Genomic DNA, 19,711 nt, shown 5'->3' on the forward strand with positions numbered 1-19,711 from the left:
ACAAAATATACCTTTTAAATAATTTAATGAAAGTTATTAATAATTGAATAGTGCTTTTTAATGATTTAATGAAAGTTATTACACACAATTCTTGTTTCAGTGTCGTGTTTATTCCAGATAAATTACAAGCAGCACATTAAAATAACACAACAATATCACATATCCCCTATATCTGCTCTTTTTCACAAAATACTTATTAAATAATTCGAGATTTTTTCTACCAACGCCACAAAAAAAAACAATCAAAAACAACAACTGTTGTCATAATAAATGATTGATTAACATTAAAACAGTCTGAAAGGAAGAAAGGCGAACAGCCAAAGGCACGTTATTATTAGGTGAACCAGCTAAAAGTGTTTAAAACTACAGTAGTGATCCTAAAATAAACAATTAATGGGTTAGAATCTGCATTTTGAATACCTTCATTCATCACCTGCAAACACACTCAGGATCCAGCATCACAAACCGGAGGATTTCACTGAAGGACAACGTCAGGAACAACGAGTAGAAAGGGAAAATAATTAAATCTGGAAATATGATCAAGTCTGTAAAAACGTGTCTCTGCACACAAGCTGAAGGCTGTAGAGATGATGCTCATGTTTGTGTAGTTCTGTAAAGCTTTATGTGAGCTCTCATAATAACTGAGACTTCCCAAAGGACTGTATGAAGAGATGAGCGTCTCCGTATCACACCGAGTCTGTGTTCAAGTGATTTTTACTGAATTACGAAGGCTTAAATCGCAGCAGCTTGTCGTCGAGTGTTTCGGGAAGCGTCTAAATCTCAGGCGTGTTTGTGTCTTCTCACTGGAGTCGTGTAGTCGTGTCACGATTCTTCACTCGCTCGCTTCCGCGACTGATCGCCCCTGCGGAAGGAACGAGGTCAGGTGGAGCTAGTCATGTGATTTGGCTTAATTTACAGACACGGAGGAGGTTTGCAGACGGGTTCAGTACCTGGTGAAGCCGTTCTGAGAAAGCTCCAGCTGCAGTTTTTTATCTTGAGCTGCGTAATACGGGAGCTGAGATTCGAGAGCAGGAGGATGGATCTGAGGAATGAATCTAGAGAACAGAGCCGGAGCGAGAGGAACCCAGTCTAGAAGAAAAAGAATAAGATCTGACATCTTAACTTGCACTACTGTGGAGCATTTTATAAAGAAATGAGATGTTAGAGGTGGAAGTTGTTTTCAGTTGTTGATTTCTAATGGATTTGATTATTGTGGATTCAGAAAAACTCAAACTCTAAACAGCGATTTAAATCGGTAGCTTCTTAAAATGCATTTATTGGACTATCAGTGGATTAATGCATTCAGCTGAATTAATGGTTAGTGTTTTTAGAAATCGACACATTGTTTTATTTCCATGTGACTGAAGTCTATCAGTTGAGTCGTTTATCATGTTATTAAAATAGTAAATTCAAAATTAAAATCTATCTATCTATTTATCTATCTTTGATCTAAATTTGTAGTTGTTTTAATAAAAAAAAATTGTTTAATAAATATATATATTTTTAATTAATGTATTTTGTATATTTTACATATACATACATATTTGCACACACATACGTTAAATAAATAAATAATTAAAAAAAATTATTTTATATATACATATATATATATATATATTTAGTTTTTATAAATAAAATATAAAATATATATTTTTTTTTAGTAAATGTATATATTATATACAGGTGATATTAAAAAAGTGTATTTGCATTATATAAGAACATATATTAAAACAAATGGCATTTATTTTTAAAGAAATTAAGCACGAACACTTTTCAATCAAAACATTTTACATCATAAAGTTAATAGTTTTAATTATAAAAATAGGTTAAATAAACAATTTCACTTAGTTTTATGACTATGTTTTCAATGAAAAGTGTGTTTAAAATTATGTTTATTCCAACTAGTTTTATAATTGAAACTATAAACTTTATTATGTGAAATGTTTTCAATGAAAAGTGTGTTTGTGCTTAATTTCTTTAAAAATAAATGCAACAATTTAAAGAGAAAAATGCAGTTAGTTCAGAGTACAGCTCCAGCATCGCTTGCTCACAGATGCTTCTTGGATTGATATTTTGTATGCAATGCAATGGGGGCCACTGTAAACGCAATTTTTTTTAAGAAAGCAGCTACAACTTAACAATACACAGATGATAGAGATATGTAGTACTGGAGAAATGCTTGCAAATGCTGCATGCAAACAGAACGACGAGCCAATGACGGCGTCACTCAAAACTAAACTAAAAACTAAAATAAAAGACAAATCCTCTCACCTGGCCGGAGGGCATAAAGCCCTTTCACAACACTCGCCATCGTTGATGGTTTGACTTGAAACGGCATGGAATGAGCCTTTTTGAGAAGAGCTGAGGGAAAATAACATTTGAATAAATGCATATTTACACAATGCATTGCACAGTGCAAAGACTTGGAGTGCACTCACGCAGGAGCGTGCTGACGTGTTTCTCTGCTACGTGATCTGAGAAGAGCTTCATGAGATCGTCCCGCAGGTCTCGGTTCAGCTTCGTCTCAATGTAGAACTTGTTCTTTAACACAATTGGGTTAAAATGCAGATAAATGCATACAGAATTCAAATGATCTGACAAAACATGCAAAGTGTTGTGTTAAAAGTTATATTCAAAATAGAGTATTGGCATTATTTATACCATATAGATGAAGACGGGAACGATGCAGTGCAGGGCGGCTGTGTACTGCGTCAGAGCCACGTTAAAGTTTTCGATTAAAAGTTCTGGTGGGCTGGCTTCAAAAGACATGAGACAGCAGAATTTTATTATTTTTACATTTTATTTAGGTATTTATTGTTTAAAAAAAATACAAAACTATTAATTAATTATAAAAACATTAATAAAATAGAAAATTAAAAAAAATAATAATAATAAAAAGTCATTTTATTAACACATTTTTAATGACAAATTATATTTAATTTAGGCATTTATTGTTTTGTTTTTTTAGAGAAAAAAGCAATACGAAATTAATTCATAAAAAATTATAAAAACATTAATACAATAGAAAAGTTAATAAAAAATATTTTTATGAACACATTATTAATAAAGAAATTTAGGCAAAAATTTATTAAACAATTCGATAAAAGTAACATTTTAGGAACTTTTTCTAAAACAATACAAATCTAATAAAACTTATAAAAAATAATAAAATAAAAAAAAATAATAAATTAACAAAAAATTATTTTATGAACAGATTTTTAATGACAAATTAAATTAAATTTAGACTTATTATTCTGCATAAAAATTGAAATAGTTAATTTAATAATTATATTATTAAAATAGAATAATAAAATGTATAAAACATTATAATAATTATAATAATAATAAGTTAATATTTTTTTTTATTATAATAACATATTTATTTATATTATAATAACATATTTAAAGAAAAATGATATACATTTGAGATATTTATTTAGCTTCTTTTTTAAAAAAAGCAATAAATATTACGTCTTTATAAAATAAAAAAATGTTTTGGTTAAAAACGTGTGAATAAAGACGACTTTGTAAACATTTTTAAATATATATATATATTTTTTTTATTAATGTATGTATGTATTATTTTTTAGTTTGTTTTGTTTTCTAAAAATCATATTTTGTCATGTATATCAATGTATGCGTCACAAACACCATATAAATGTGAAAGAATGATTTCATTGTGGTAGCGTGTGATTTAAAAGCCCACAACGAAAGCAATATGTACAGGTTGAAATGCGTCTAAACACTGACCTGTAGCTCAGAAGACACCTGTTCTAGATGAGACGTGATCTTCCACATCAGGTCGTTGTAGAGCAGCTCTGAGTGCTGTTGGCACACACACTTATAAACATGACTGGAAGAAGAAAACAGAAAGACGTATTAACTAAAAAACACATCTGAGCAACATGTTATTTATTATTGCCAGAGACGTTCTGCTCCTGTGTCTCTAGGAACTCGTTCAGGAGCACAAACCTGTAGATCTGTTCGTATGAGATGGAGATGTGCTCCATCGGGTTTTGAGTGAGCAGATGTTCAATGGCTCTCTCTAGTTTTGGCCAGTAAACCGTCCTGTATTCATCTGTTGTCATCGCGTTCAAGACTAGACATCGACAGACAAACAGAAGCAACACACACGTGACACTTGCTGCTCAATGAGGCTTTTACTTTATCACTTACAAAAACAGTATTTCGGCAGCACCATGATACAGTGATGGTGTCAGACGGTAAATAAATATAAATAACACATACAGTGATGTTCAAAGGTTTGGGATCGGTAAGATTTGTAATGTTTTTTAAACAAGTTTCTTCTGCTCATCAAGACTGCATTTATTTTATCAGAAATACAGAAATAATTGTAAAATTGTGAAATATTATTGCAATTTAAAATAACGGTTTACTATGTGAATATCTGTTAAACTGTAATTTATTTCTGTGATGTGCAGCTGTATTTTCAGCATCATTACTCCAGTCTTCAGTGTCACATGATCTTCAGAAATCATTCTAATATGCTGATTTATAATCAATATCGGAAACAGTTTTGCTGCTTCATATTTTTTGGAACCTGTGATACTTTTTTTCAGGATTCTTTGATCAATAAAAAGTTAAAAACAACATCATTTATTCAAAATAGGAATCTTTTGTAACAATATACAGTAAATAATTTTAATAATGTATTATTTTAATTAAAAAAAACAATACAAAGTCAATAAAAAAATATTTAATGAAATAGAAAATTGACACATTAATGAAAAGTCATTATTATTAACATTTTATTAAATTCTATTTAATTTAGGCATTATTATTGCATATTACATTCAATTATTATTAAAAAAACACACAAAATAATAAAAAAATAAAAAAAAAAAAAATTATTAATAAACAAAATATTAAAAAAACACATAATTTATAATTTAGACATTTATTATTTAGCTACTTTTTATTAAAAAACACACAAATGAATTAAAAGTTTATTATATTTTCAAAACATTTACATTTATTTACATTTAACATTTATACAATGTTTACATTTTAAAAATATTTTAAATATTACATCTCTATATAATATAATAATATAACTATAATAAATATATAATGAGAATTATATATAATAAATATTATATAAACTTAATATAGTAATAATATTATATATAAATAACATATTATATATATATAAGATATATATATATATATATATATTATTCTTAAAATATAAATAATATATAATATTAATTATAATAAATATAATATTGTTAATTAAAATATAACAATAATTAGAAACACAAATAAAAATATAAATATGTTCTATATAAATAATCACACATGCATAAATAGAGCGCGGGAGATATCTCTAATTTAAACACATTTAAAGGGACTTTAACGGATGTTTACGATGGTACCGAAGTAACGTACCGTCTGCCACATCCCTGCACCGCGGTGTAACTTACAGAACTTGGAGGTCGAGCTGAAGAGCAGCGCGGCGCCGTTAGCCGCAGATGTGGCCGAGCTGTCGGACTCACAGGTGTCGCTGCTGGAGTCCGAGTCCACACACACCTGCGCAGGTGAGCTTACACTCACACCCTCCGCGCGACAGTTGTGATTATCATCCTCGATCCGCTCGAGCGCGTCCTCCTCCATCTCCTCCATCCTGCCGCGTGACCGAGAGGACGCTAGCGGTCCATGTCGCTTCAGCTCATCGATGCCTGACGCGTGTTTACCGCTTCACTTTCACTCCTGTTTATTTTGTTGTCAATCCGAAGCGAGATCCGACACGGACTTCCGTTACACGGCGGACGAGTCAAAACAAGAGTCCGTGACAAAATAAGAGTCCGTCGTCGGCATAAATATCGAATATTTAATTTTATTTCTTATTTAATTGTATTATTTATTTATTTATCCATTTGACCATTTCTTGCTGTCCATCAATCATAAAATTCCTTTTGAAATCTTACCTTCCCTACTGCAATCTTCTGACATTAAAAATAAACACATTAAGTATTAATTAAATACTCTAAATCTTAATGGATTTGTAATATAACTATATTCTAAATATACAAATAAAATAGTTTAAATGATTTATTATTTAAATTAACAATACAAAATTAATAAAAAAGATATAAAATCGTTACTAAAACTTTACATATATATTAATAAAAAAATAATAAGTTAATAAAAGTAATTATTATGAACACTTAATGTATTCAATTCTATTTAATTTAGGCATTATTAATTTATTGTGTTGTAATAAAAATGCACTGGATATATATATATATAAAATAAGTATATAAATTACAATTTAAATGATTTATTATTTAAAAAACAATACAAAATTAATAAAAAAAACGTTAACAAAATATTATAAATTATTAATAGAAAAATTGAGTTAATAAAAAGTTATTTATACGAACACAAAATGTATTAAATACTATTTAATTTATGCATTATTAATATATTTTTATTAATAAAAATGTTCTGTAAGTCTCAATGGATTTGTTATATATATTATAACTATATAAATAACGATTTAAATGATTCATTATAAAAAAATACAAAATAAATGATTTAAAAAAATGATAAATTATTAATAAAAAAATTAATGATTTAATAAAAAGTAGTTTTATGAACACAAAATGTATGAAATGCTATTTAATTTAGGCATTATTAATAATAAAAATGTTCTGTAAGTCTTAACGGATTCGTTATGGACTTTTTTTAAACAACACACTTGCTAGATCTATTGCTTATTTTACCTGCAACAATGCTAATATATGATTTAAAACTATTAATATATTCAAACAGGCATTTTCCACCAAAATAAGGCTGCAAGGTCAGTTATTTAATCAAGGATTGTGATTTTCTTAGTAATTACATTAAATTATTGCTATAGTTCCCAGGTTCATCAAGATGCTCTTTAAAGACTTTTAGTCATCTATTATATCCTTTAACTTGAAACTATAATTGCAATATGCTTTAATAAACTACATAAATAGAAAACATGTGACCTTGTGATTCAAACATGCATTAAATAAATTGTAAATAAAACTGTATGAAATAGTTAAGAATGCAACTGTGGTCAGGTCTACACGGCCACCTACCCTCCTGCAAACACTTTCATATTTTATTACCAAGCAAAATACTTCTCTGTCAGTATCTACTCTAAACTTGCATGCATCATGTACAGTGCTGAGCTAAAGGCCGAGTGATAAGTCAAAAATGCTACGTTTGTGAAGTCTGTATTTGGTGACAAAAAGTATTCATTTGCTCTTTTGCAGCATCGCCAATCCATCTTAACGTAAACAAAATCTGACATAAAAAGTCTTTTTTTAACATTAAAGAAATGAGATTAAGAACACAACCAAAACTGCATCCTCTGCACGAGGGACTCGTGAATTCGTGCTGATATCATAACTTAACAGTGTTATAAAGATTTGAATGCACAGTCAAAGAGAGCATGAACCAAACAACATACACAAGCATCTCCAAAAACTGATTCAGAATTACTAAGTGCTTGAGGACAGGACTTACACGAGTGTGAATGCATGTAAATAACGTCCTGAAAACGAATGGAAAACATCTGCTTGGTGGCTATCAAACTTTACTGGGTATAAAAGACTTCAACAGTAGGCTGACCATAGCTGCCAAATGTCCACGGTTTGGTGCACATACTGGACACAGTGACCAGATCTTGTGAAAACGATACAGAAAAAGTGATCTTTGGTTTGAAAATCATTCCCTTTTTTTATCCCAAGCGATTACATCTCAAGCTCAATTCTCAGGCGGAAACATTCACCGGAATTAAATGTGTATTTAACATCTAAAAATGCATAAGGTGATAAAACAAAAAGGGTTATAAGTCGAACAAAAGAAAGTAGTTGCATGCATTAGAAGATAGAACAGGGCTTTAGGAGGAAGGGGAATACAAAAATATATAAAACAGACTTGAGCAGATTAAATGCAGCGAGTGCTGGTGAGTTATTGTGTGGATGGTGGCTCTGTTTCTGCGGTGCAGTCCGTCTGAAGGCGTTTGTGGTCGTGGTCCTGTACTGTCTCTGCCAGGCCGTCTGTGTCTTTGTCTTCTTCTCCGTCGCTGTCTTCGTGCTCCACAGCGTCCGCGCTGCAGGGAGAGCCGTCGCTGTCGCTGTCGCAGGAACTGGACGACTCGTCCTCTGAACTCGAGTAGACCTCGGCGCCGTGGAAGATGTAGCGGTTCGGGGCTTGAAATAAATACTGCGAGGCTGCAAAACGAATAAAAACAATGATTATATAAGAATAAAAACAATGATTATATAAAAATCTATTTAAATAAATTTAATAAAACTAACAAATAAATAATATACATATAAGAAATATAATATAATAACATTTATAATAAAACTATATATATATATATATATGATATATATATATAGACGGATATAAATACAAAAAGAATGTCTAGATATAGACATATATCATATATAATATATAAAAATAAAAAATATATAAAGAAATAATTTAAATATAATAAAAAATTATATAAAGTATATATTTTATTAAATATTAATTCAATTAAATCCATCTATGAATCTTTCTCTATATAATATAATAATATAAATATAATGAGAATTATATATAATAAATATTATATAAACTAAATCTATAAAATGTGTGTGTGTGTATATATAATATATAATATAATATATATATATATATATATAAATATATATATATATATATATATATATATATATAATATATATATTATATATATATATATATATATAAAAAAGGGGTGCACCGATATCACTTTTTTCAGAACAAGGCCAATATCTTCATGACAGGTATTATTTTTTTAAAATACTGGGTACAGAAACCCAAAGAATATGAATAATGTCAGTTGGCTTCAGTTATTTTCACACTTAAATACGCCCATTAAAATGTATTGTACAAGCTTTCACTGCTGTATTGAAATCATATTTCATCTTTAATTTAAAGGGGTCATGAACTGAGAAATCAAAATCCCCTTGATCTTTTGACATGTGAGAGATCATTGTACTATAAAAGCATCCTGTAAGTTTCAGAACTCAAAACTTTCTCGTTAGTCTAAAAACAGCTGATATTGAAGCCAATCTGCCGAAACGACGGCTTGTGGAATGTGACACTTTATGACGTAATAGTGTGACTAAACCCCGCCTCCGCAGAAGAAGATCAACGCCTGCTCCTACATCTCTGCCTGTCTAGCCCCTCCAAACTTACTACATCACTGCCTGTTTAGCCCCGCCCACCGGTTCTACATCACTGCCTGTTTTGTTTTTATTAATCTGTTTTACGATTAATTGCATCAAATATAAAGTTTGTTTACATAATATATGTGTGTGTACGGTGTATATTTATTATGTATATATAAATACACACGTTCATGTATATATTTTTAAAAATATTTACATGTATAAATATTTATATTAAAATATAATTTATTTTTTTATATAATATATATATATATATACATATATATATATATATATATATATATATATATTAATATTTTATATATAAACAAAACAGATTTTCTTAAATATATACACATGTATGTTTGTGCATTTATATATACATAAAATAAACACAGTACACACACATTATGTAAACAAAAACTTTAGTTTTCTATGCAATTAATCGCGATTAATCATTTGACAGCACTAATACATATATAATTAAAATATTAAAAAACAGCAAAATAAATACTTTTTTTTTTTTTGTATTTGTATTTGCAATAACACCCACAAAATTCATTGATAATGACAGTAGGTACATCTTAAAATGTATTCAAAGAAACATTGACTTTACCTCCGAGTCGTTTGCTAATCGGACTCTGAGAGATTCGGCTTCTCCAGCACCGTCTCCGCACCTCAACATGGTGAGGATCAGCCGTTTCTTCCTCCTTCACGTCATCAGTCGAGTCCTGTGCTTCTGTGGCGTCACACGCTGCTCTCCTCTCCGTCTTCGGAGAATGTTGTTTTGGGTCGGAGTCTAACGCGTCGGTGTTAGTTTCCGCTAACGGCTCTGGACGAGGGCTTGTTCTTCTGGCTGCTGGGGAAGATGCTGTTTCCGGTTCCTCCTCTTTGGGAGACAGTGAATCCTGACATTCAGTGTTCGGGGCGTCCTCTGACGCTCCTGTGACGGGCCCCTGAGCGTCTGTGGACGGGCTCCGAGCAGCCGGTTTCTCCGTGATCTCGCTGAGACGGGACGAGTTGTAGCACAGCTGCTCGAAGTCGCCACCCAGACGATGGCAGAGTTCGTTCACGATGACGTCACAGTCTCCCAGCAGCTCCACGTCGAAGTTCAGGTGCGGCAGCGGCTCGCGGTTGATCAGGACTTGAGGCACGTCATGAGGTATAGAGCCTCAGAGCGAGAAACAAATGAAAGGTAAAATTACTAAACGAAAAAAAAAAAAGCTTATTTTAAACCATCCAATGGAATATTATTAGAAAACCAAGTAAATCCTATGCAAAAGCTGAGTTTTCCATACTAGAGTTCTTGAGCTGATGTAAAAGCTAATTTATTAAATCATAAAAAGTTTTTTTTTAAGACTTACAGAACGTTTTATTCATTTTAATTATTATAATTATTTTTATTAATATTTAAAAATAAAAAAAATCACAATACAACACTTACTAAAAGATTTAGGAATATTTTTTAACTAATATTTTTAAAAAGTATATTTAATGAAATTACATCGTGTGTGCAATGAGTTAATAAAAACCTAAAACTTTATAAAAAGATATATCTTTATCTTATTGTTTTAAGCATCTTTTTACATTAACAGTTTTTTTCTTTATTATTTTTGCCTTTTTATTATTATTTAATTTTAAAATTAAAAAATAATTTAAATAACTTATTTTAAGTTTTATACATTACATATTTTTATTTATTTTATTCATACTTTAAATAAATGACAAAAAATACAATATAATTTTTTTTGTTTTTATATTTAATGAAATTACATGTATGCAATGAGTTTTTAAAAACCTAAAACTTTACAAAAATAAATATCAGATTGCTTTTGTTTTTGTTTATTATTTTTGCCTTTTTTATTATTATTTATTTAATAATTAAAAGATTTAAAAATAATTAAAATTACACTTTAATTTTTATACATTACATATATTTTTTTATTTCATTTAAATGCACCATATTTATTTTAAACAAATTACAAAAACAAAATACAATATTAAAAAAAATTTAAAAAATTATATTTAATGAAATTACATGTATGCAATAAGTTTTTAAAAATCTAAAACTTTACAAAAACAATTATATCTGTTTGCATTTGTTTAACGCATCATAAATTTAACACAACACAAAAATTGCAAAAGAAAAATTATATTTTAAAAGAATGTTTAAAAATACTACTATACGTTTATTTAATAAAAATAACATTTTGAAAAAGATTATTTCATTGCAGACGTGTTATTAAATTATTGTAATATTAACTTCTCAGGGGGGGTCGCTGATGTTTATGAAAACCTATCAATATCACAGCATCACATATGAAAACACACTAAATTGCTGATTAAGCTTCAAAAACAACACTTGCATTTGAACTGCTCTACATTTGTGTTGTTTTTTGTGTCTCAACCTGACCTGATGCATCATATCTGAATAGTCACACAATATAGTTAGTTATCAAGTGCTATTTTTACATGCAAAAGCACCCCGGATTACTGCGGACACGGACATACGCACTGGGTATGAGAGCCACTGGCCGCACTTTCAGCGAGGAGCCGATCACGATGAGAAGATCCACCTCATCTTTATCCTGCTTCATGGCTCGGTGGAAAAACTCTGGAAGGTTCTCGCCAAAGAAGACGATGTCTGGTTTCATGATGGCATACGGGACATCTGCCGGACACCTGGGACAGTGAGGAACAACCTGCAGCGGAACAACAACGGTTTCATGAGCCACAACACGACCGCAAGCGCATATTAAAGGAGCAGCTCAATCGAAAATATAGTTTTCTGCAAATTAGCCCATTCAAGATTAGGATGAGTTTGTTTGTTCATCAGGTTTGGAGAGATGTATCATTGCATCACTTGCTCTGCAGTGAATGGGTGCCGTCAGAATGAGAGTCCAAACAGCTGATAAAAACATCACAGTAGTCCACAGCATAAAAACGTCTTTTTTGTCTTCTCCAGATGTTAACTGATGGACTGGAGTGCTTTGGATTATTGTGATGTTTTTATCAGCTGTTTGGACTCTCATTCTGACGGCACCCATTCACTGCAGAGCAAGTGATGCAATGCTACATCTCTCCAAACCTGATTTAGAAACAAACTCATCGTAATCTCGGATGATCTGAGGGTGAGTACAGTTTCAGCAAAGCTTCATTTTTGGGTGAACTGTCCCTTTAAATGTTCACACTCAAGCATACCTGGTTGAATATTTCCTCCCTTACGGCCTCACAGTCAACCTTATGTTTACAGACAAGACAGGAAGCAGTCGCAAAAGAGCCTACAATTAAACAGTAAAATACAGAGGATAAAGAAAGAGTCTAGATAGTGACGGATATTAAAATCTAGGTGTATAAGAGGAATGATGAGCAGATGTACCATGACACTGAATGATCTTCTGGATCCCGGCCACCTGCTCCAGTGTGTCGATATTCTGCGTGTAGTTCCTCAGTAACCTTCCCTTCTTATCCAGCATGGAGATGAACCTGTGACACGGAGACGGCTGGAACTGTCCCGGGAAGATTTCCTACATCATAAGCACAGCGTTATCTTCATGCACAGATTTAATGACACGTATGCAGTTTTCATGAATAAGTGCATGCAAACACATAAATGTAAATCTGAATAAAGTAAACGTTTAACTAATAGATCTCACCGTGCTTTCCCCAGGTGATTAATCACATGCATCAAGACAATCGTTTTGTACTATATGCAAATGATGCATTATCTAATTAAATATTGACTCATTTGTATACATTTCCAGAAACATTCAGATTCAAAATATTTATTTGATTTTGTTGACATATTAGAGTTAGTTTTTTTTTTTTTTTTTTTTTTCAGAGGGGATTTTGCATTTCCTTTTTTATGACTCCATAAATCTGAAAATACTGTCAATGGTCAGAAAAAGAAAAAAAAAAAAAACAAAAAAAAAAACATGATACTGAAGTGGAGATAAAACTCATTTTGGGAAGATGGCCTTTTTAAAGAGACGTACTGTAAATTAAATCTACAGATGTAAGTGTTTTAAAGAAGTCTCTACTGCTCACCAATTCAACACTCATTTGAACCTAAATTATAATCAAGGCTGCATTTATTTGATCAAAAATACAGTAAAAACAGTGAAATATTATTACAATTTAAAATAATGGTTTTCTATTTTAATACCCTTTAAACTGTAATGTATTTCTGTGATGCGCAGCTGTATTTTCAGCATCATTACTCCAGTCTTCAGTGTCACATGATCTTCAGAAATCATTCTAATATGATGATTTATTACAGTTTTGCTGCTTAATATTTTTTTGTGGAACCTGTGATACTTTTTCCAGGATTCTTTGATGAATAAAAAGTTAAAAAGAACAGCATTTATTCAAAATAAAAATCTTCTGTAAAATTAAACAGTTTTTTTTTTTTAGGAAGAAATTAATGCTTTTATTCAGCATGCGTGTGTTAAATTGATAAAAAGTGATAATAAAGACTTTTATTGTTTTGAAATGGTGTTATTTTTAAACTTTGTTCATCAAAGAATCCTGAAAGAAAGTATCAGAGGTTCCAAAAAAGTATTAAGCAGCAAAACTGTAATAAATCATCATATTAGAATGATTTCTGAAGATCATGTGACACTGAAGACTGGAGTAATGATGCTGAAAATACAGCTGCGCATCACAGAAATAAATTATATTTTAATGTATATTAAAACAGAAATCATTATTTTAAATTTTAAAAAAATACCACAATACTACATTTCATCTTCAAATAAAATCAAATAAAAGCAATGCAATTGAACTCTACAGACACAAACAGAGAAAGCGCAATAAACTAAACACTTAAAAGTGTATTTACTCTGTTTCTTTCCACTTGTCTGAAATGTTACAGAAGCGCAAATTGACCAGTGCATGAAAAAAGTGCTCTGCGTTATCTGAAAAGCATCAGCGCAGTAATAGTTTTCATTTATGGCGGGAAGCAGTGTTTCGAACCTTGGCAAACTTGAAGAAAGGCCTGGGATCTCTTCTGAAGTAGTCTATGTCAAACATGGCCTGAGGATCAGGAAGGTCAGGGAAGTCCACGGCGAGTCGAGCGTATATACCGTCTCTAGACCGAAAGTCAGGGATCCCACAGGAAACAGACACCTGTGGAGGAACAAGAGGGATGTTAACACACTGGAAGCATCTTAAGAGTGTGTGTGAGTTAAAGAAAGCATCCAAGACGCACCCCGGCGCCCGTGAGCACCAGAATCTTCCTCCTCTCCTTCAGGAGCCGCACGACATCCTCTAGTGTGTTGACGTCTTTGCGTTTCTTTCTTTTGGGCGGCTCTGAGATGTTGATGATGATCTGCCACAGCGTCATGTCGTCCAGATCCGCCGGGAGGACCGTTTCGGGGAGCAGGTCTTTCAGGATGGCCCTCGGGTCGGTTCCTCTCATGATGTGCTGCTGAATGAACCGATACGAGCCTAGAGGAAAACCAAGCTTTCATTGAACTCACAAAACACACTTCTAGAGCAGACAACTGAGGATAGAACCAGCCGATCTTACCAATCTGTGGCTGAGGCGTCCAGTCACTGGAGCTGGCGCGAGACGAGCGGTCGTCATCATCGTCTTCATCATCGTGACGAAGAGCAGGTGATGTGAAACCATTGGGACGGTCTGTGTGCAAACCACACAGAAACACGATTTCAGATCAAATAACAGCAGCAACAGCAGCATCATGGAACTAAGAATAATGCATTTCATTCTATACGAAAAAAAAAAGAAGAAATTATTTTAATAATTATACAAGGTAGTACAATACTGTGTGTTGATCGGTGCTTCATTCAGCATCAGCATGTTGTTTAATATAAATATGAACATTATTTCAGCTGGTTTACTGAACCAGTTATTATGAAAATAGATGAATGCATTATTAGAGTGACTAAATGCATTTTAATAAAGCGTGTAAATAAATGTAGAAAGAAAGAATGAAATATTTATGTTGACAAGACAAGAGCAGTGACATGCCCCTAAAACTAAATATGGTAATAACACGTAATAACTGAGTAAATAATATGTAATAAATAATAATAAAAATATTAAAGTAAAATAGAATTTTAAATAAAATAAAATTATAATTAAATTAAAAAGTATTAAAAGTATTCATTTCTGTCAAAAATAGTATATTTTATAACAATAACAATGTATGTTGTTACCAAAAAAAAAATCAGCTTTGCATCACAGAAATAAATTATATTTTAAAATATATTAAAATAGAGTAAAGTGTTTTATTTTAAAGTGCAATATTTCACAGTTGTACTGTTTTTTTTCTGCATTTTCAGTCAAATAATCTTCTTTAAAAAAATTATATATATATATATATATATATATATATATATATATATATATATATATATATATATATATATAAACAATAATAAAATATATTTAAATAATTACATATCAAGTATAAAACAATTAAAAATTAAATAAGTTATTAAATAATTATTAATTATAATTACAAGATTAAAAATAACATTTATTTAATAAATATTTAAATTATATAAAATAATAAAATCCACTAATTGATAAAACCTTATGATCTAAATAATAATAACTGAATAATATTTAATAATAATAATAAAAAAACAATTACATATAAAATATAAACAATATTTAAAAACGAGTTTTTATAGTATTAAATAATTATTCAAACTCCATAGATGCTGATAATAATAATTAACTGAATAATTAAATGTTGAAATTTCATAAAATAAATAATAATAATAAAACCATTAAAAAAATAATTAAAACTTTTTTTTAAAGTCGATATTTTATTAAATAATAATACAGACCCCACTAAAGTAAAAACAGGGTAAAACTGAGTGAACCTGTAGTAAACCTGACCATGTGCTCAGCACGAGAGAAATCAGTTCTTAAATCTCCCAAAATAAGCAATAAACGGATTTTAAAGCGCTACGGACGGCTGTACCGGGGAGCTCGGGCTCGGTGGTGCGGTGGTGGTTCAGTGAGGCCTGATGGGACTCGGTCCTCGGCGCCGGTTCCGCCTCCACCGGCTCGGTTCCGCCGCTCGCGCTGTGCTCCGGGTCACCGGGAGGATCCAGGAGTCTCGGTCTCTTCGGGAGCGGCTCGGCGTCGGCCCGTTTATTCTCGCCGTCCGCCATCTTCGCCAGGGAGTGAACGGAGGAGGAGCGAGAGGACCTTCCGGTAATGATGTGACGTCACACGCGTCCGCGCAAACCAAAATGCAGAAATATTTTTATTTCTCTTTTAAGTTCTCTTTTATTATTATTATTATTATTATTATTATTATTATTATTATTAAATTGTGTTTGAATTTGTACTTACAAACTGTGTAAATGTGAGAAATATGTCAGGAACTTGTTGTTGAAAGTTAAAAAAAAAAAAAAATTGCAAAACAACAACAACAACATTGAGATTTAAAAAAATACATGTGTCTTTTGTAGCGTTGGGGAGTAACTAGTTACATGTAACGGAATTATTTAACGACAAAATAGGCTAAATGTAACATCTGTTACAGTTACTGAGGGGGAAAATGTAGAATTAAATTAGTTACTCGTGAAAATGATAATGATTACAAAGGGGTTTAAATCTGAACACACACACACACACACACACTCACGCACACACGCACACACACACTCACTCACGCACGCACACACGCACACACACACACACACACATGCGCAAACACACACACGCACACACGCACACACACATACACACACGCACACACGCACGCACACACACACACACACACGCACAACACTCAACACACACAAGACAGACACTCACACACACACACACACACACACACACACACACACACACACACACACACACACACAAATTTCCCTATATCTTGTATAGATACAGATGTAGGCTACAATATATATTAAAAACTATATCTTGTTATGATTAAGAATCAGTATTTAACCTCAGAACGATCTTAAATAATTCAATAATTTAGAAAAAAAAAATAATTATAAATGATTATAATCTTAATTCAATTGATGGAGGATTTGGAAAGTCTGACAGTAATCAGTGTACAATACTATCTGTTCATACTATCTGTATATGACCCTGCCAGGGTAATACTGTTCGGCTGGTACTTCTAGCACACTTACATTTAACTGATACTTTTATCAAGAGCTACTTACAAATGAGGACAACAGAAGCCATTAACACAGTACGTGTAGCGAGTTTTTATATATGTGTAAAGAAAACAAGAAGATAGAATGGAAAAAATATCTTTTTTAAATAAATAAAACAAGTCAAAAAAATAGAAAAAGAAGAGAGAACGTTAGTGTTAGAGGTTAGGGGGATTTTTTAATAATAAATAAAAAGAAAACAAGATAGAATTGAAAAAGAATAGAGAATGCTACAGTATAGTGTCAGAGGGTAATTTTTATAATAAATGAAAATAAAACAAGTAGATAGAATAGAAAAATAAACAATAGAGAATGCTATTTATTTGTTTTAGATGCTTTTTATAATAAATAAAAAGAAAACAAGTAGATGGAATAGAAAAAGAATAGGGAATGCTAGTGTTAGAGGGTCATTTTAAATAAAAAATAAAATAAATAAATAATTAAAATACAAATTCAATCATTATCTGTGTTTATGATTTTTAATATACTCACATAACATCAAGACGCATTAAAAAGTCATGTTGTCTTTTTCACAGATTTCAATCAGAAGTCTGGTATTTTAGTATTTTAGTGAGTCAGCGCGTCTGCGTCATTTAAAAGCGCTTCTACCGTAAAGCTCCAAATACCTGCGCGCATGCGCACTCTGTAGACCGCGGCCGACTGACTGCGGGACTGGTGTACGGGGGTTTACGGTACTCTCGTGTAGCGGTCCAGTGTAGGAGGCATGAGTCAATCCTGAGCTGCAGAAGGGAGGATTTGGAGGATTATTGCGGGCTTCTCAGCTGCGATGAGCTCTCAACCGTGAACACACAACTTACTACAACTCATACAAGTTCTTTTAGGGCTTGTGTTTGATTATTTCCGCTAGTTTATAACGGCAAAGTTTTATTATTATAATCGCAAATGCAACATGTCTCTTCATTTAATCTGTTGTAAACAATGTGAAAACATATGATAATTGCATTGAACATGCATGTGACAGAAAAATAAGTTTTCACACATCTAATGAAAACAGCAGAACAGCCTGTTGCTACTGTGTGACATCAGTCTTGAAATAATAATTGTTGAAATAGCTGGATTTATCCGTCTGCATTAAAGAGTAATTATAATCTTCCGTAGACTGAGCAGATTGTCAGAGAGTTTAAAGTGAGAGCTTTGGCCTGCCATCCTGACAAACACCGACAGAACCCCCAAGCAGGTACAAACACAATAATTCATATACACCATGATTACCATATTCATTTTGATTTTCATTATATTTTTGTCCAAAAACATTCACAGTTGTGGACTGATTTAGATGGACAATTGTTGATCTGTTTGAATCTGTTTTAAAATTAATTTATAAAAAAGTAATTAATATAATATACACACTGCTGTTCAAAAGTTTGGGATCGGTAAGATTTGTAAAGAAATAGAAAAAAAAATATTCCACTCATCAAGGCTGCATTTATTTGATCAGAAATACAGAAATATATAAAATAAAAACAATTAATTTACAATAAGATGTCATTTTAAAATAACTATATGAACTATCTATTTTCACAAAATTACTATTATTTGTATGTTTTTAAATTAATTTTTACATTTTTATTTAGTCAGTTTTATCTGCAGGTTTTCTTTCACGTGATTAAAGGCATTTTTCCATTCATTTATATATATATATGTGTGTGTGTTATTTTAAAGAAGATCTTTTGACTGAAAATACAGAAAAAAACAGTACAATTGTGAAATATTACACTTTAAAATAAAACACTTTACTCTATTTTAATATATTTTAAAATATAATTTATTTCTGTGATGCAAAGCTGATTTTTTTGTAACAATATACATTGTTATTGTTATAAAATATACTATTTTTGACAGAAATTAATACTTTTATTCAGCAAGAATGTGTAGAATTGATAAAAAAAAGTGACGGTAAAGACTTACATTGTAACAAAATATTTCTATTTTGAATAAATGCTGTTCTTTTTAACTTTATATTAATAAAAAAAAATCCTGAAAAAAAGTATCACAGGTTCCAAAAAATATTAAGCAGCAAAAACTGTTTCTAACATTGATTATAAATCAAATTATAATGATTTCTGAAGATCACGTGACACTGAAGACTGGAGTAATGATGCTGAAAATACAACTTTGATCACAGAAATAAATAATATAACAAAGTATATAAAAAATTGTAAAAATATTTCACAATTTTACAGTTTTTTTTTCTTCATACTTAACCAAAAAATTCAAACTTCATTATCAAAATATACATATTAAAAAAATAATAAAAATTCAAACTGCAGTGTCTATTTATCTATTTAATTAAATATTTTAGTTTCACCTGTTTAAATCTGCTGGTTTAA

General features: G+C 31.0%; 2 protein-coding genes across 2 annotated transcripts; both read right to left on the reverse strand.

The window, feature by feature from the left end:
* Positions 1 to 613: 613 nt before the first annotated feature.
* On the reverse strand, positions 614 to 5,798 carry LOC109093921 (CDK2-associated and cullin domain-containing protein 1-like). The gene is made up of 8 exons (XM_042769551.1): positions 5,445 to 5,798; positions 3,973 to 4,099; positions 3,751 to 3,853; positions 2,662 to 2,757; positions 2,439 to 2,541; positions 2,272 to 2,361; positions 951 to 1,089; positions 614 to 862 (listed from the first exon to the last, which is right to left on the reverse strand). The coding sequence occupies exons 1-8, from the start codon at positions 5,641 to 5,643 to the stop codon at positions 823 to 825; spliced, it is 897 nt and encodes a 298-aa protein (XP_042625485.1). The 5' UTR covers positions 5,644 to 5,798; the 3' UTR covers positions 614 to 822.
* A 1,415-nt stretch (positions 5,799 to 7,213) lies between these two features.
* LOC109064745 (NAD-dependent protein deacetylase sirtuin-1) lies at positions 7,214 to 16,391 on the reverse strand. Its single transcript, XM_019081783.2, has 9 exons — positions 16,160 to 16,391; positions 14,734 to 14,844; positions 14,413 to 14,651; positions 14,178 to 14,330; positions 12,583 to 12,730; positions 12,405 to 12,484; positions 11,719 to 11,905; positions 9,820 to 10,374; positions 7,214 to 8,231 (listed from the first exon to the last, which is right to left on the reverse strand). Exons 1-9 carry the CDS (start codon positions 16,350 to 16,352, stop codon positions 7,969 to 7,971), a joined length of 1,929 nt encoding a protein of 642 aa, XP_018937328.1. The 5' UTR covers positions 16,353 to 16,391; the 3' UTR covers positions 7,214 to 7,968.
* Between the last annotated feature and the right edge of the window lie 3,320 nt (positions 16,392 to 19,711).

The sequence above is a fragment of the Cyprinus carpio genome, chromosome A13, assembly GCF_018340385.1.
Source record: "Cyprinus carpio isolate SPL01 chromosome A13, ASM1834038v1, whole genome shotgun sequence".
Classification (NCBI taxonomy): Eukaryota; Metazoa; Chordata; class Actinopteri; order Cypriniformes; family Cyprinidae; genus Cyprinus; species Cyprinus carpio.